Genomic DNA, 18,675 nt, shown 5'->3' with positions numbered 1-18,675 from the left:
TAGACATGAATGTGTACTTTTTCTTCTATTCAACCACTGCAGTGAAGAAATTTTTTGCACATGGAAAAGCTAGAGGGAATAGACATAGAAGGAAGAAACAAGTGGAAAGACTTATGTGTTCACTGTACATATTAATTTGTTTTTAACAGTACTGAGAACACAGACTTATAACAAAATAATTACTATTTATTAACTTAATTGCTGATATTTTGCTGGTATTCAGAACACAAAAACAGTTTGTCACAGTATGCCAAGTTTGTCACGTACTGTGACAGACTGTTTTTGTGCTCTGAATACCAGCAAAATATCAGCAATTAAGTTAATAAATAGTAATTATTTTGTTATAAGTCTGTGTTCTCAGTACCGTTGGTGGTGACAGATGGTGACAGAAGCAGATGAAATAGAGTGACTACTGTTCAAAGTGGTTTCATCAAAGTGGAGATATTTCTCTGTCTTATGTGATAGGAACTGAGATGGGCATTGCGGTTGATAAACCAAAGGTATACTTAGGATACTGCAGAATCTCAATGCAAATACCGCTGTGGGGTTGAATGGGATATCAACTTGCATGTTATGAGTGTGTGTGCAAAGGAATTGTCAGTGTCTCTTATTAAGTTGTGTAACTTAAGTCTCAGCTCTGGTAAGGTCCCAAGGGAGTGGAAGGAAAGCAAAATAATCCCATGGTCTTAGAGCTTCTCTAACACTGTAGTAGAAAATTATAGGCCTATCAATATCTCAGAAGTGGTTGTAAAAATACTGGAAAAGTTGGTCAAAGACAGAATTCAGGAATGCATAGATAAGGACAAAATATCTATCATCAGTCAGTTGAGGGTCCTTTTGAAAAAGGACCCTCAACTGACTGACGATAGATATTTTGAATGGAATTTTGCCAGGAGGTTTGGAGGAAGGAGATACTGTATGGGAGGAGGGGGGGGGAGAGTATGACTTTGTTAAAGGTTTGTATTTACCTTAGTAATTTATTAACTTTTCATAACAAAGTGGCCTACCTCGCTACTATCAGCACCCATTATAGTTATTTCCATACCATTCTTCATTTTACTTGACTCAGCACAGAACTCTTTTGGAATTTCTACTTGCATGGCTAAGGTCTTCTCATAATCTGATTTTGCCTTTCTTACTATGTTGTTGTAGATTATTAAAAAAGAAATCAAACATGCTAGAAACTTATGGATACTAGATGAATGCAAAAATATAGAAGAGGACTTAAATAAAAAAATAATCCTAAAAGTGCTTTTCAAATTATCAATAAGTTAACCAAACCTTTTACTGCAATTAATTGGAGCATAGATGATGAAGATGGAAATGTTATGCAACCAAGCTTTTTCAAAAGGACCCTCAACTGACTGACGATAGATATTTTGAATGGAATTTTGCCAGGAGGTTTGGAGGAAGGAGATTACCCGATATTAAAAGAAGTCATTGCAGCAGTTCGCTCTTCAAAAATAGGAAAATCACCGGGAATTGATGGTGTTACAATGGAACTGATACGTGAAGGAGGTGACATCATCATAGACACATCATAGAACAGAGACTTGGTCTTCTGATTGGCAGACTTCTGTCTTTGTACCTATTCCTAAAAAGGGAAACAACAATAAATGTAGCAACTATAGAACAAAAAGCCTTATTAATCATCCAAGCAAAATCCTGTTAAAAATATTATTGTCAAGAATCGAAAAGAAAATAGAAATCAGACTATCAGATGAACAAGCAGGTTTCCAGAAGTACAATCACCCATATTTTTGCAATACACATACTAGGTGAAAAATATATAGAACATAAGAAAATAATGTGTCACAACTTTTTAGATCTTCAAAAAGCTTTTGACTCAATATGGCACAAGGCATTATGAAAAATTTTAGAACATTATGGTATTGACAACGAAATCATTAAGATTATTAAATCTCTTTATTCCTCATCTGATCATCAGAAATTCATTGATAGGTGAAAAAGAGTGATATGATTGAGGCCTACAAATTACCAAAAGATTTTTACAGGATTAATACAGAGGAAGTTTTTCAGAATAGGTCTGGTGATGAGAGAACAAAGAGCTATTCTTGGAAATTGAGTAAGAGTGTGATTAGCAAGGGCCTGAGGACTCTATTTTTTGCTTAGAGAATGGTGAATGAGCGAAATAGGTTTCAGAATCTGTTGTGAGTGCCATGATAGCGAATGAGTTCAAAGTGAAGTATGCTAATGTTGCATGAATATTGGATAGTGCTTGGCATAATGTTTATGGCCTCCGTTGATCAGTCTGCAGACGTCATGGATTTGCCCATGTAGTAATAATAATAAATTAATAGAAACATTAATAAAGACTGGAATGACATGACTGATATTCTATATATATTGGAATGAAGCTTCAAACAGAAAATCACCAGTAAACTGTCAAACTTTTCAAGCACACACCAAAAAAAAAAAAAAAAAAAAAAAAGGTGATAGACAGGAATGTGTACTTTTTCTTCTATTCAGCCACTGCAGTGAAGAAATTTTTTGCACATGTAAAAGCTAGAGGAAATAAACATAGAAGGAAGAAACAAGTGGAAAGACTTATGTTCACTGTACATAAGAATCGAAGTTAAAAATTACAGCAGTGAACCGTTCCGGGCAGAACGGGGGGTAAGACAGGGATGCATCTCGTCCTCTCTTCTTTTTAATTGTTTTCTGGAATATGTTATAGATGAAGCTCTTCATGAATATGACACTGGAATAGTAGTTGGAGGACTAAGAATAAATAACTTACGTTTTGCAGACGATATCAATCTTGCAGAAAGTGAAGAAGAATTACAAGAGATAACCAGTCACGTTTTCAGAACATTAAAAAAATATGGATTAATAAACCTATAAAAAACAAAAACAATGATAACCTCAAAATCAAAAATTGAACTCTTAAAGATACAAATTGGCAATAAACAAATTGAGAATGTAAACAAGTTCACTTATCTAGGAAGCACGTTGAGTCAAGATGGTCGCTCAAAAACCGACATTAAATACCAAATTGCTAAGGCAACTGTGACCCTACAAAAGTTAAAACCATTGTGGGGAGATAACAGAATAGCAATCATAACCAGACTAAGACTAACTGACACCTTGGTGAATTCTATCCTCTTGTATAGTTGTGAGGCCTGGACTTTATTGAGGGAAGATGAGAGGAGACTCCTGTCTTTTGAAATGAAAACTTACAGAAGACTTTTGAGAATTTCCTATGCCACTCATGAAAAAAATGAAAATGTCCGAAAACTGATTGATTTAATAGATGGGAGAAAAAGAGAACATATTCTGACAGTCATCAGAAGAAGACAGATGAAATGGTTCGGACATGTGGAGAGGACTACTGGCATTTCAAAGCAAGCACTAGAAGGAATCGTTCTTGGATCAAGGGTTAGGGGTCCATTTTAATCAAGGTCTTCCGACCTTGATTAAAATGGACTGATAACATCAAAAAATGGGCAAATTCCTCCATTTCTCAACTGACATCAAGAACAAGAGACCGAGATGATTGGAGGAGGCTAACAAAGAATATCACCTACCAGCAATTAGTGACCCAACAGCCCATTTAGGACTATGGGAGAGAAAGAAAACTATGTTGGTCACGTTTCTTTCCTGAGCTTTGTACTGCATGTGAGGGTGCTGATCACCTTTTTTCCTTATAAACCCTCCATAACATTTTTTTTTGCAGATCCTACTTAATCTTCTCATTCTTCTACCTGATTTATCCTCCTGATGTTGGGAATAACATTTTGATATTGCTCACATTTACATACCTCTTAACTATTTCCCATGCACTGCTAACATCCTTCTCTTGCAAATTCTTATGCCATGGCACTGTTGTAAGCTGCCACTGAAGCTTGTCACTGCCCTGCAGTTCCACATATATTCTTCTTCTCTCTTCCATCATCTATGTGGATGATGATGAGGCCGAACGAACTCTTTCCACTTCTGTCTGTCCTGGGAGAGTCCGAACAATTCTGTCCAGTTTGGTGTCGCTTGTTGTGATTTGGTTTTCAGGTCCTCTTTTATTTTGTCTATCCATCTAATTCTGGGCCATCCTTTGGATCTTTTACCTTCCTTTGGATCTTTTACTTTCCACATATATATACCCTTCTTAACTGAAAAATCTGCATATTGTACAACTTCCCAAGTCAAGACTGCTTAATCACTCTTACCAGTCTGAGGTACTGTGACTGCCTTAGTTATGATAAATCTGATCCTCTGACCAGATATTACTCTCATACCACTGAGTCTTCTTCATTGCATACTATTTAAAGTAATTATCTCTTTAGAAGGTGTATAGGTTCAGTTTCCTTCCTGCCATCTGACTTTTCCTGTTTCCAGTCTATGGCTCCATAGTTGAAATATTCTCTAATAATTGCTTAACCTGCACTAATTTACTGATGCATGTCTTCCACATCATCCCTTGCACCCTATGGCTTGTAGTAGCAATCAATTGTATATTTTGTATTGTTGGTCTCTGTTTCACACCAGATTGCCTTAGATGAACTGCCATTCACATATTGGCCTTCTTAATTTACTTTTTTTAACTGCAATTGATCATCTATCATCAACAGCACCCACCTTCCTGTCCTATTTTCTCTATCCTGCCTGAAATTACTATACCCATCACATTCTATTTCTGTACCTATATCATCTGCTGTCAGAGCCAAGTTTGACTAATGCCCATAACTTTTGGTGGGGTTGCACTAATTAATGCGACCACCCCCTCTTATTCCTAATACTTCTAGCATTAGTATACAAAATCTTAGGATTCCAACCATCTTCTTCATACCTTATATAGATGCCAGCTGTTTCAGTACTCCCTAGACTGATATTGATTATAATCAATATCAGGCTAGTGATTAGAGCAGATAATAATTATCTGCTCTAGTCTCCAATTTATTGTACTAGCCAACATCAGCCTATCCTTCCTACTTTTAACCTTATCCTTCTAGTTTCCCTGTGCAAACACTTCAGGCGATATGGGAGGCTCTTTAAATGACAGGACACCTAGTTTGATGTCCTGCGTGCCATTTAGGCATATGAATGGGCGCATCATGATATCGCTGCCCCCGTTTTTTATAGTTTTAAAGTGGTTCTAACTCCTGTTTTAATTTGAAAGTGTTCCCAAGTAACTCTACCAGTCACGCCGAAGACAGTGATATAAAATTCACTGAAATCGGCTAAGAAGAAACCAAATTTTGAAGCGGTCCTCCCTTTGAAAAGAGAGGACCGCGGTCAACAATGAGCGAAGAACAAAGAACGTTGCCATCTTTACAAATACGCCACGATTGCTCAAAGAAAGAAATGTGAGTCATGAAGTGTATCAAATGACTGGAGGATTTATCATCTGATGGAAATCAAATAACCTGTATGAAATGCAGTAGCATTCTACACTTAAAATGTGCAGGCTTTTCAGAAACAACCTGGCAACGTAAAACCAATGCAACACGCGAAGAATGGAAGTGTATAATCTGCAGGAGGAACAAAGAAACGCACCTAAGGCAGCCACCTATGACGCAGCTGATTATACCAAAGGCAAAATCAGATGACGAACTGAACAGACAAAAAAATGCAGGTGAGTCCTATAATTTCAACTCTTTAAATATACTAATAGAAAACTGTCTAGAGACTATAAAAGCCAGCTTAGTAGATCTTGTGCAAGAACTCTTTGACAAATAGAACGAACAAATAACTAGGCTAATATGAAGATTTGGTCAAACATAATAATTTAGCAGTGATAGAAGTGTTGTAAACAATAAAAGACATCAAAATCAGCATTAACACACTAAATAATAGGCAACACAATTTGATGAAAGAAACATCCGAACTCCAAGAACTTCATTCTCTAAAACTACAATACGAATGTTTAAATCAGCAACAACATAAAGAAGATCTTATCATAAACGGTCTTCCTGAAACTGCACCTACAGAAAACCTCAGAGACATAGTTTTAAAATTATGCCATGCAATTGACATCCCCCTACAGCTTAACGACATTCAGACTGTAAATCAGATTCCTTGGAAGAGTAAAAAACAAGGCTTGCCATGACCTGCACCAGTCATACTTCGTCTTACAGGCAAGTCCACAAGAGACAATCTGATAAAAACCAGTTGCCAAGAACTAGAATGCATTGTAAGACAACACATCAATCTTCCTATCTGCTATTTAACACCATTCAACGAGAATCTGTTGTACCAAGCAAAAAAAAAAAAAAAAAAAAAAAAAAAAAACCAATTTTTGTGTATCAGAGATGCCAAGATATTCTTGAGGAAGTCACAAACTTCAAAACCGATAGCTCAGAAGACATAGAAAGGCTGCCACAGCAGAAAAAAAAAAGAAAAAAAGTCTTCTAATTAGTTCAAAAAGAAGACCACAATAAAAATGAATGTGAGCCAACAAGACAGATGCAATAACACCAGAACATACCGGCAATTTCACTTTGATCAGATCATTCATTTGATCTCCCAAACATCAGCCTACTTCCAACACAGCAATCAAATCAATTAAAAAAAAAATAATACATATACATAACCCAGTGTTTCTCAACCTTTTTTGGATCATGCCCAACCTCAACGTCTCAAAGATTTTGATGCCCCCCCTAACATTAGCCAAATTCTGACAAAGTATAATATAAATATGTACATGTACATTTTCTAATTGTCCTCCAAAATATTCAAATTGCCCCCTGTGGGGCGTGCACCCCATGTTGAGAAACACTGATCTAACTGATGTCATCCTCAGATAAGCTCATTAAAAAGCTTCAAGGATGCAAGCAGAGGCATATCTCAACTGAGATCAACAAAAAAAAAAATTGATTACATTGAAGTGTTGTAGTTACAGCAGTTAAAAACATTAAAAAACAAAAATTATAAAATATATATAACTTACTGTTATACTATAAATGCTGTTAAAAAAATATAACCTTATCCAATTGCAAACTATAAATTACTATCCATAGTAACTATTATTAACTCATTTTAGAATACAAAAAACAGAAAAATTTGTATGAAATTTACTGTAAAAAAAAACATGTAACATGTAAATATGTGTATATATGTAAATGCTCTATAAGATGATAAATAAAATCTTATTACAGAATAAAAAAAAATTTGTGTAGTGAATTCTGTGTTGTATTACTGTATTGTAATACTGTAGTGTATACAATGTATACGTATAAATATTTAGCTAGTTAAACGTATATATTCATATTTACAAAAAAAAAAAATTAATGTACTGTACAGAAAATATAATGATATATATGTAAATACTTCATATGATAATAAACCTTGTCATTGTAAAAAAAAAAAAAAAAAAACATCTAACCTCCATGGAGTTAAAGGACTTGTTTTGGGAGGTCTATACTCTCTCTGATGCCAAAATGTGAGGGTAACAGTGAAAGTTACAAACTTAGGAGCGAAGATACAGGAGGCAAGGTTGAGATGGTTTGGTCATGTGATGAGGAGGAAGGACGAATATGTGGGAAAAAGGGTCATGCAGATGGATGTGCAAGGAAGGAGGAAGTGTGGGCGGCCAAAGAAGAGATGGAGGGAGCTGGTAGAAGAGGACTTGAGGATGAAGAACTTGGATGTGGTGACAGCCCAAGACAGGAGGATGTGGAGGAGACTCATCATCAACAGTGACCCCACTTAAGTGGGAGAAGCTGCAGAAGAAGATACTCTCTCATGCCAAAAGTTCATCAAACCATGCCTTGAACCCATTCACGGTTTCTGTAAGAAAAATGTGTGTTTTTCTGCAATAATGCAGATGATTTTAGATGGCATACAACAAGGAGCTAATTCTTGTGTATCTTCACTGGACTCTGATACTTTGAGAAAAGATTGAGTGTCGAATAACTCAATATTAGGAGGAATAATTAAGTGACTGGAATTAACATAGGACCATGACGACACGAGTCTTGATGAAATATGTGAACCATGTAATTTACTGCAGGTAGCACCATTTTAAATTCAGTACTTTCATATAATAGTTACTTTTCAGCTGTCACCAAATTCTGCATATGTGGAACTGACTTTTGAGTTATAATATGATGCTCACTTGCCTGAATAATAGATACCTGAGTTTATGAATGATTTGGTGCCAATAACCTCTATCTCATTCCACTTCTGTCTGCCACTATTTACTAATCTTTTCAATTAATGCTGGAGATACTGGTTCCCTACAACACTATGACTTCAATTACTAAGAGACCCAATACTCACACTTTTTCCTCCTTAATGGGGCATGATTCACCTCATGCTGCAAAAGATCCAAAACACTCCAATGTTTGCCTAATTAATCTGATAAATACCCTTTCTATTTGCATTTCCTTAACTATTTCTTGTACTCAACATTCCACATACCAGAAACCACCTTAGTCAATTGCCTCTCGACTCTTTCCAGTATCTCTTCATCCTTTTGAAAACTAGGCAACCAAATATGTGCACAGTAGTCTATATGCAGCTTAATCAAGACCTTATACAGTAGAACCATAATCTCCTCACTTTCTCTGCATCATTTCCATACTTTGTTGTGCCATCTTAACAATTTTAGCAGTGTATCCTCTAAATTTTAGGTCCCTATTTGCCATCACCTCAGATCTCATTTCTTCCATCTCCTCCAACATATCCCCACTAATTATATACCCTCTTTGTTATCCAGATTTTAAAACTTTACACCTAGCAACATCCTGCTCACTCACAGTTGGTCTCATTTCCTCCTCCCACTGTTTTTATACTTTGCATGCTGTCCCATTCATAATGAAGCGCCTTTTAAGAACATCTATTTAATCTCTCAACTATATGCTCTGCAGTGGTTATCCTTTTATCATTTTCACCAACTAATATCATTCTTCCATAATCACTCTTTCTTCTGCTGGCTGCATATTGAACTCCCTAGGGTGTTTTGGCTTCGATAGCTAACTACTGCTCATACTTCACTTTTGCTGCCAATACCAACTTGAGTCACCTTCCTTGCATGTGTGGACAAAATGATAAGAAGAAAAAAGGAATCTATTCACATTTTGTTTGAACAGCTGAAGGTTGTATTCTTTTGGGAAGGCTGTTCCAAAGAACATAAGTAGATGGAATGAAAAAAGAGGCAGTGAATTTGGTTTGATTAGTTTCAGGACGGACTTTCAAAGGATGTTGGTTAGCAGCAGCTCTGGTTCTAATGATTTTAAAGGAAAGTGGAGGATAATAGTGGCCAATTCAGCATAGCATTATCCATGAAAGTATCTGTAGGAGGCACAAGGCAGAAACTGAATGTCTGTTTGAGAGAGAGAGAGAGAGGGATCATTAGTTAGCTGGATTTCCCTCTTGTGGATAGAATCAAACAATTTTAGAGAGGATTCTGGTACATAACAAGTATTGGTGCAATATTCCATGGTTGAGAAGATTTAGGATTTGTGTAGGGTTAGCAGCTGGGAAGGTATTAAATAGTGTCTTGTATGAAAAAGTACGCATTTTTTGGCAGATGCAGAAGTTATAGTTGAAATGTGTTTGAAAGGAAAGATTGAAAGTGTAGGTCAGTTTAAGAAGGGAAATCTGATTGTGTTTGGATATCTGAGTATTGTTGGAGGGAGAGGAATGAGAGCTCTTTCTTGCAAGAGATCAAACAGGACTGAGTTTTGGAGTCCATAAGGCTGTCCTTGCCCTATTGGGATATAGCTAGAAAATCTAAGTTCAGTCTCTCTCCGTGATGGATCTTGAGGATTTTAGAATACTTGAGGACTGCAAGGTTTGTCAAATGAAAAAGAGGAATGGAGTGTACTCTCATTGGCATAGCTATGGTTAAGATTGGAAGTCTGTGAGAGCAAGTCATTTATATACAAGAGGGAGAGAGTGGGTGAAAGAACAGAATGCTGGGGTACTCCTTCATTGGTGAGGAAATCTGAGACGAGGGAAACTGTCCACCATGACATGTAGTTAGCAACCAATGAGAAAGTTGGCAATCCAGTTGTAGAGTGTAGAAGACAGATCAAATGCCTTTGAAATGTTGAGGATAACCATGTGAGTTTCTCTAAATTTTTCCACAGTTTCAGTCCTGAGGTAGGTGGCGAAAGCTAGAAAATCAGCTGTAGATCACTAGTAGTGGAATCTGTACTGCTGGTCACTGATTAGTCAGTAGGTCTCTAGGTGGTTCAAGAGGTGGTTGTTCACCTCCATAATTGTAGAGAGAAGTGAGGTCAGTTGGATGTTACTTTGTTAATTTATTTTTATTGCCTTTCTTTTGGATAGACTAGATGTGTGTGTGTGCCTGTTTCCAAATGCCTGTTGAATAGGATAGATTGAAGAGGATGGATGTTAGTTCTGGGGCACACATTTTTAACACAATAAGTAGGATACCATGAGTACCAGATGCTTGCTTGTGTCAGCAGCACTCCACCTCCCTCATTCAACCATGTCCTCATTCAACCATGTCTCACTTATTCCAATCATATTTGGGTGAACAAACTCAATCAGTGCGACAATTTCTGATACTTCTAGCATTTGTATATAAACATAACAGTTCATTTCTGGATCTATAACAGTTCTAGTGATACCACTTATTTGATGTGACGTCTTCATGCCTTCCTCCAGCCATTCCTCTCTCACATTGCCAATTCCAGAACTCTCTCTCCCTCCCTCCTGTTTGTCTAGCATTCTTGTTCTTTCATTGTCCACACTCATGCTTCTTGCTTCTCCATTCATAAATACTCCTTCAATCCCTCATTCCTTACTTTTCGGCACCTACATCTCAGATTCATTCTCTGCACTCATACTCTCCCTTCCAGCAGCAGCTTCTCTCCTGATGACTCACACCAAAACCATTCAAATGCAGTCTGTCATTTATCCCTTAAACTCATCCCACACATTCACAAACTGCATGTCTTCACTCATTTCTGCTAATATTCCATTCATAATCTTTGTTCTCCACCTCAACTAATCACTGTCATACCTGATAACATGCTGATGCCTCAATCACTATGTTTGTTCTACCTTCAGGAAAACAAACTGTATGCATCTGCTCATTCATCACACCTGTAATAATTGAATCCCCCATATAATGCTGTTCACGAGTTATTCATTACCTCTTTAATACCAGCATCATTCATTTCAGTCTTCTTCACTCTTCCATACACATCTACAGTTCTCTTCATTTGACTCTGCTTATGTTTCGACTCTGCCTCATCTTCACCAATTGTGATTTGAAATCTGGCATCATTTTTTTCAATATCATTCACTCTTGTTATCTTATCATCATTTTTGAATGCTTTTTTAACTAACTTTTTAAACTCCTTTTTTTTTTTTCACTTACTACTCCGTGTTCCCTACTTTGATTCAAGCTTTGTTGTCCATCAGCATGTCTCATTTTCTATATACCCACATTCACTCATTCTCCCTCTTATTGAGTCTCTCCACATAACAAGAGTGAATGATATTGAAAAAAGTGATGCCAGATTTCAAATCACAATTTGTGAAGTTGTACAGTGATGTCATACATCACTGTACAACTTCACTGATTTATATATTCTTAGTTTTGCTTCTTTGTTTTTTTTTTCCACCTTTTTCCATTCAAAAATATAAATGTGAAATGAATACATTAAGAAAATAATTAATAAAACAAAATTTGATAAAATAATAAATGAAAAGATGTATGAAGAATGTTAATTACAATCCATAAACTAATGGATTAAAAAGAGAACATTAGAATGGAATAAACAGATTAATAAAATGTACCCAAAAAAACAGTGGCAGAATGAGTGCATTGAAGTATTGGAGATGCAACAATATGAAACTTAAAGCAAGGAGAAGAAGGGCATTTCAGTATGCTATTCCACCTGAGTATGGTAATTTTATTTCATTCTTTGCCATCATTTACCAATATTTCCCTTCAGTAATATTTCCATTCTTCATACTTGTCATACAATAGAAATACTTTCCCAAAGGAGTTCTTCCACATAACTTTGGTTCTTTTACATTCCCTTTGGTCTGGCTGGCTAATCTTTCCTCATATCGTGCTTTCCCCTTGTTGCTTTTCAAGCCTACATATGATCAGATTTTGCTATCTTTTATTTCCCTTTTTCTTTTCCCATACCACTTGCCTAATTTTGTTGTGCATCCATTTTACTCCTACCTTATTCTCACTCTTGGTATACAGTTATACATTGCCTATGTTAGATGTGTTTTAACCAATTCTCATTTCTTTCAACTTATTTTTCTTGCAACTCATTATCACATGTTATTGATGTTAGTTCACTACAGAGCTTTCTGTAATTACCTTGATATATATGGGACTAGAAGGTAATTACAGAAAGCTCTGTAATTACCTTACCCTTCCTGACTTATGCTATCTCCTGCTTGGCCACCACCACCCAAATTAGTATACTTGATGATCTCTTTCATCAGTCGGTGGCAGTGTTTGCCTCATTTACAACCACATCCTGTGAATGTGCCATCAAATCTAACACTATCAAAATTCTCATTGCTTCCATCACATGCTGCATAAGAAAATCACACAAACTATTCACTCTGTCCATATGCAGTTTCCTCTTTCCAGTCCAGTTGTGCAGGAACAAAACGAATTTTGTTTATGAAAACAAAATTTGTTTCCATAATGACAAGTGGTACATAAGAAGATATGAGTTGTTAGTACATTCATAAAAGAAGAGCGAGAAAATTAAAGTTGAGTCTGTTGCTGCAGGATAATAGAAGTGAGCTCAGATGGAGAGCTATGATCACAAATGAGTCAGTACACAGATTGTGCAGGAAGAATGGTGTGGAGTGAGTTTGATGGAAGGAAGGATTTATATATAAGGTGGATGGCATTGATTTGAGGTTAGGAGTCTTGAGGAAGCGTTGTTCAGTGAGGGCTCCAGAAGTTCAGAGTCAGGGCAATTAGAATGTTTGAAGGTGGGATGCAGTGAACAAGGGTGCTTGGAAGTTTTTTTTCACTTGGTTAGACTATAAATTATATATTTAGTTTAATCCTTTATCCAAGTGTAAGCAAACAAAGTTTGCACCTGAAGTATCTTCAGGACTAGAGCAACTCCTGATAAAGGTGGACTGAGTTCTCATCACTTTCCTTGGTATCCCATAATGCAAAGCACTCTAGTTGTGGACATGTATAATGCTATGCATTATGGGAAGGGGTCACTATCCAGACTGGTTTCAACCTTTATTGAGGTCTCTTCAGTGGAAGCCAGACCCAAAGGTGATACCAAGGTTGAAGCAATGCAGAAGTCATATTTCCATATGCCAGTTGCCAAAAGGTGTCTCATCTTATTGTTAAATTACTCTGGATTAGAGAAAGATGTTGGAAGTTTTTTTTCACTTGGTTAGACTATAAATTATATATTTAGTTTAATCCTTTTATCCAAGTGTAAGTAAACACAGTTTGCACCTGAATTATCTTTTTATACATATCATACATGGGCATCTCCTTGTGGACATGTCATACATGTCCACAAGGAGATGCACAAGGGATACCAAGGAAAGTGATGAGAACTCAGTCCACCTTTGCCAGGAGTTGCCTTAGTCCTGAAGATACTTCAGGTGCAAACTTTGTTTGCTTACACTTGGATAAAGGATTAAACTAAATATATAATTTATGAACATGGGTTCAGGCAACCTAGAGGTTAGTAAGTGGGAGAGTGATCACATGATGCTGATTGTAGCTCTTGAAGTTCTTAACTTTAGTGTGCTAAGCAATACATGCTGTAAGAGAAGTTGTGGGATGAAGGGATATTGCAGTTTATGTATAATAATACCAGAGGTATTTGGAATAAGGGTGAGGAGTTTTTGGCATTGGTTAGTTCAACTTGGCCAAAAGTTAGAGGCATTAGTGAGATTTGATTGACTGAGGGTGAGCTATAGGAATATAATGCAAAGCAAAGGATCTAGTATCTTCAGAGATGACAGAAGAAAAAGAATGGGGGCGGGGGCGGGGAAGAGTTGCCAATGATATCAGAAGAATTAAAGCCAAAAAATAGTAGAAGTATATCAGGGGGATGTTGGATACAGAGGCAGTTCATTGAGACTATCTAGTGAGAGATAGAGGCCAATTGGCAAAATATATAATTCCTTGCTCTTATAATCCAGGGGAAGGGGTATAAAAGAGAATGTAGATGATATGCATTGGCAAATCAACACAGTGAATGCGAGTCATGTAATTATTATGGGTAATTTCAATTATGGGAACATATATTGGGAGGAGGAATGGTCACTGGGAGAGAAGAAACTGGAATTTATACAGCTGCTGAGAAATAATTACCCAAGACAGCATGTAATGGAGGGAGAGGCACGAGGGTTGAGAGTGCTGTATCGAGTTATAGCATCAGAGAACTTAACAGTAACCAACTAATCTAGCTATGCTGCCACCACTTCGAGAAAATGATCATGTAGTTTTGACCTGAGAGAGAGATTGTCAGATGTGTTGATTCTACACATCTGACAAAATCTCTCATACATTCTACTTAAACAACACATACATCTGACAATCTCTCATACATACTACTTATACATGACAAACTTTAGGCCAATCAGCATCTCAAGCGTTTGAGTTATTAAGGTATTGGAGAAATCAGTAAAATACAGAATTTAGGACTGAGTGATAGGAATATAATGCTTTATAAAGGGCAACATGGGTTTGTGAAAAGTAGGTTTTTAAAATTTTGCCTTAGTAATTTGCTTATAATAATTTTCTTTGATAAATAATTTTATTATATATTAGCATCAAAACCAGAAACCACAAAAAGATTCCTGCATAACTTACAGACAGTTCTTAATGAGTGCTTTTTTTTTTTCCTTCAATACTCAGCTGATAATGTTTTTTTTTTTTTTTTTTTTCATTGAATGTGATTAAATTTTGTGAAATGTTTGTTTTTCTTTTATAGCATCTTTAAAAGGTATGAAACTGGATAAAATATCTCTTCGAGCCCAGTCATTACTTGGATGGGAAGACTTTCTAGTCAGATACCTTAAATTATGTAGTTCTGATGTATATGATCCTGAAACTAATCCTACTGTAAGAATACTATTAAGCATCATAAATTACCTATTTATTTTCATTTTGTCATTTTGTTTCCATAATGGAATGCTAATAATAAACCAATTTGACTGAGCAGTCCATTGCTTTAGGAAAGTTCAAGGTTATGTGATAAAATTTCTATTAGTCATTTTCTATATATAAAATTCACTCCTTCAAAATTTAATATACATTTACACATATGCATGTTGTTTATATCTGTTCAAGGGGAGTTAGCTGGTTTCATATTGAGGTAGCAAGTTTTTTTTTTTCATCCTACAAGAGAGGTGAACTATCTGGTTAATACAAGCACCTAATTGACATGATACACTGGCTGTATAACCTCAGTTGCTTTAGTATAATTGTAAAAAAAACCCCAACCCAACTTATATTTGTTCAGAAAAACATTAAGTACGAATTTAATCATCTAAGCATATTTTAACATTAACCATAGTTCAGAAGGTAAAATAGATAACATGCTGTATTTGTTCAAGTTGTGGTGCTGTTACAACTAGTAGAAGGCTTATACGTTGGTCATGCATTACTAAATCACTTAAGGAATTGACAACGTAGATACGAATATAAATTAAATTACACTTTAATAAATATTTTCGATATTTCGGCAACGTCATGTTGCCATCTTCAAAAGGAACTTACAAAAAAGGCATGTGCATGTAGGCACTACAACACAGTAACTGAGAAAGAAGTGATGAAGCTATTGTTCTCCTAAAAATCCTGATGGTGCCTCCTAGTGGGCTAAGTAGGTGTTCTTGGCCATTGGGCTAAAGGTCTGCTGATGTAACCCTCCCAAATTTGGGGCAGTCTCATACAACCAAATTTGTTGAGGTTTGGAGAGTTTCTTAGGACCGAGGCTGATTCCATAAATAGTCTTTCGAATTTATATTTGCTATGGTGTATTACTGTAGCTTTCTTCCACTGTATTCTGTGGCATGTATCCAGAGCATGGTCTGCAAGACCAGAATGACTATACTTGTGAAAACGGATGTAGTCCTTATGTTCCGAAATATTCGCTGTCCTGCCTGTTTGGCCAAAGTAAGACAGTTTACAGCTGCAAGGGACCTGGTATACACCAGGTAGGTCTAGGGGAAGTGGTTGGTCTTTAGTGGAGTGTATAAGGGATGCCAATTTTCTGTATGGTCTGTAACAGATTTGCTACGATGTCATGCTTTTTTTAAGATTTTGCTAATTTTTTCCCAGGTGCCTCGGATGTAGGGAATGGTGATGGATTTAGAGTAATCCTTGTTGTGGAAGGGGGGGGGTGTTGTGGTTTGTAGGTTTCAGTATTTTTTTTGGGGGGGTAGCCATTGGCTGAGAAAATGTTGAGGATGTGATTTAGTTCAGTGTTTAGAGCCATGTCGTTAGAACAGATTAGTTTAGCCCTGTTGTATAGTGTTTTCACCACTCCATATTGTTGCGAGGGGAGGGGATTGTTGGTGAATGTACCTTCTTGTATGGGTGAGTTTTCTATAAACTGAGAAAAACCAAGGTTCCATCAGGCTTGCAGACTAGTGTGTCTAGGAAAGGGAGGCTGTTGTTTTCCTCCTTTTCCAGGATGAACTTGATTCTGGGGTGTTGGTTGTTTAAGTGTGTTAAGAAGGAGAGGAGTGTATCAGGTAATCCTGAATTGTGTAAAATTCACGCATCGTTTTGTTTCACAAAAAGCTCTCCGTATCTATAACCACGCCAGCTATGCTTTGCTTCAGGAACAAATTGCTGCCACGTGGTTTCTCTTAGCGGACATTAACAAAGCTATTCGAGCTTTTGAAGAAGAGCTTTCATGCACTTTAAATCACGAGCTTTGGTCAATTTTACATGATGTCTCATGTACCGCAGCAGACAAAGAATTTGAAAAAATACGAGGTCGACAGATGAAAAAATTCAAAAAATCAAAAAAGAACTCGAACCGTCAATCCAAAACTTCCTACTAACACCATAATCAGCCATTCTTCAGTCACCCTGAAGCACTCAACGCGCTTTCACATGGCCACAACTTCGCCATTGCTCCCAGAAAAATACCTATTGAGGATATTATGATCCAGATCGAACGCAGAATCCGCCACCTTCCAAATCAAATCGCCAACAGTGTAAGACTAGATGTAGCTTGTGTCCTCTCCAAAGCAAGACCACCAAAAACCAACAACATATCCAACAAGGAATATAAAGCTCTGCAGGGAATGAGGAATAACAAAGAAATAGTTATCACCAAAGCAGGTAAGGGAAATGCAACTGTAGTACTTAACCAAAAGGACTACACAGGTAAACTTAATGCTCTTCTATTAGATCTGACTACTTATCTCCCTATTGATTACAATCCCACCAACTCACAAATCAGAAAACTTCACAGACTCCTTAAAAAAGTGTCACTTCTTGGCCTGTAGAAGTTACCAACAGATTAAAACTGTTTAACTCTATACTCCCCCCCCCCGTATTTATGGACCCCCAAAAATATTTAAAGAAAATGTGCCATTACGTCCCATAGTGGATGCCATTGATTCCCCCACATACAAATTAGCTAAACATTTGGCCAAAGTGCTCGCACACTATACTGGCAACACACCATCACACATAAAAAACTCGGCCCACTTCAAAGCCAGCATAGAAAACCTTACGCTCTAACTGACATAATGGTCAGCTTTGATGTCTCCTCCTTATTCACAAATGTCCCACTCAGGGAAACTTTAGAGCTAATCTAAGCTAAATTTTCTCCCAATATCTCATCCCTATTTCAGTTCACAATGAACTCAAGTTATTTTGTTTTGGCAGGGAAAATTCTATAAACAAATAGAGGGGATAACCATGGGTTCACCACTCTTGGCCAATTTCTTTATTCAAAAATATATAAAATATAAAAATATTTTATATATTTTTTGTTTTAGGCAAAGCCTTAGCCTCTGCCTAAAACAAAAAATATATAAAATTCATTACTAAAGTTACTAATTAATTACTAAAATTACTAAATGTGAGTGGGGAAGAGACTGAGCAGATGCTGATATATGTGGTAAGATGTGATAAAGGTGATTGGGCAGAGGCAGGTATGGTGGGGAAATCACAACCAACAAATGGCTTGGATAGGACCAGTTATAGACCTAAAAATAAACTGCTGTGTTTGTTTACAAATGAGAGAAATATCAGAAATAAGGAAGATAAAATGGTTTCACTGATTGAGTTTATTCGCCCCGAAATCATTGGAATAAGTGTAACATGGTTGAATGAAGATGACATCCTGTTGGGAAGAGAAATGGAAGGATACTGTATTTTTTACAAGGATAGAAAATACAGGAAGGAAGGGGGAGTGCTGCTGATAAAAGCAGGGGAATTATGTCAAAATAAGGTAGACATGAAAGAGGGAAATAGTGGCAATGGTTATGAGGCAGTGTGGTGTAAAGTGGAGGTTGACAGGAAGAAATTTAGTTGGATGTTGCTATAGTCCAGGGAATGTGGAGAGTGGCGATGAAGAAATGTATGAACAATTTGGATTGATGAACAAAGAAGGAGTAATTATTATGGGCAATTTTAATTATGACAGTACAGACTGGAATGCAGAGATAACATTTGGAAATAAGGAAAATGAATTTCTCGAGTTCTTGAGAGATAACTTTCTCAAGCAGCATGTAAAAGAGGACACACAAGGATCA

At 36.6% G+C, this 18,675-nt stretch overlaps 1 protein-coding gene across 3 annotated transcripts in view; it reads left to right on the top strand.

Annotated features, from left to right (window-relative positions):
- Nucleotides 1-18,675, top strand: part of LOC150092677 (putative inactive 1-aminocyclopropane-1-carboxylate synthase-like protein 2) — a 244,260-nt gene that overhangs the window by 17,900 nt on the left and 207,685 nt on the right. For 2 of the 3 annotated variants that reach the window (XM_090414510.1, XM_090414509.1), the window contains exon 2: nt 14,889-15,019. In XM_090414510.1, the coding sequence (XP_090270636.1) occupies nt 14,903-15,019 (117 nt within the window). In that variant the 5' untranslated portion in view covers nt 14,889-14,902. Of the gene's footprint in view, nt 1-5,068; nt 5,591-14,888; nt 15,020-18,675 lie in introns of those variants that run through there. The other variant, XM_090414507.1, reaches the window with a different exon arrangement.

This window comes from Typopeltis vanoorti, chromosome 25 (genome assembly GCF_054136105.1).
Source record: "Typopeltis vanoorti isolate ZY-2024b chromosome 25, IOZ_Tvanoo_1.0, whole genome shotgun sequence".
In the NCBI taxonomy this organism is placed as follows: domain Eukaryota; kingdom Metazoa; phylum Arthropoda; class Arachnida; order Uropygi; family Thelyphonidae; genus Typopeltis; species Typopeltis vanoorti.
Note: the sequence above shows the minus strand (reverse complement) of the source record. Positions and strands in the feature narration are given on the sequence as shown.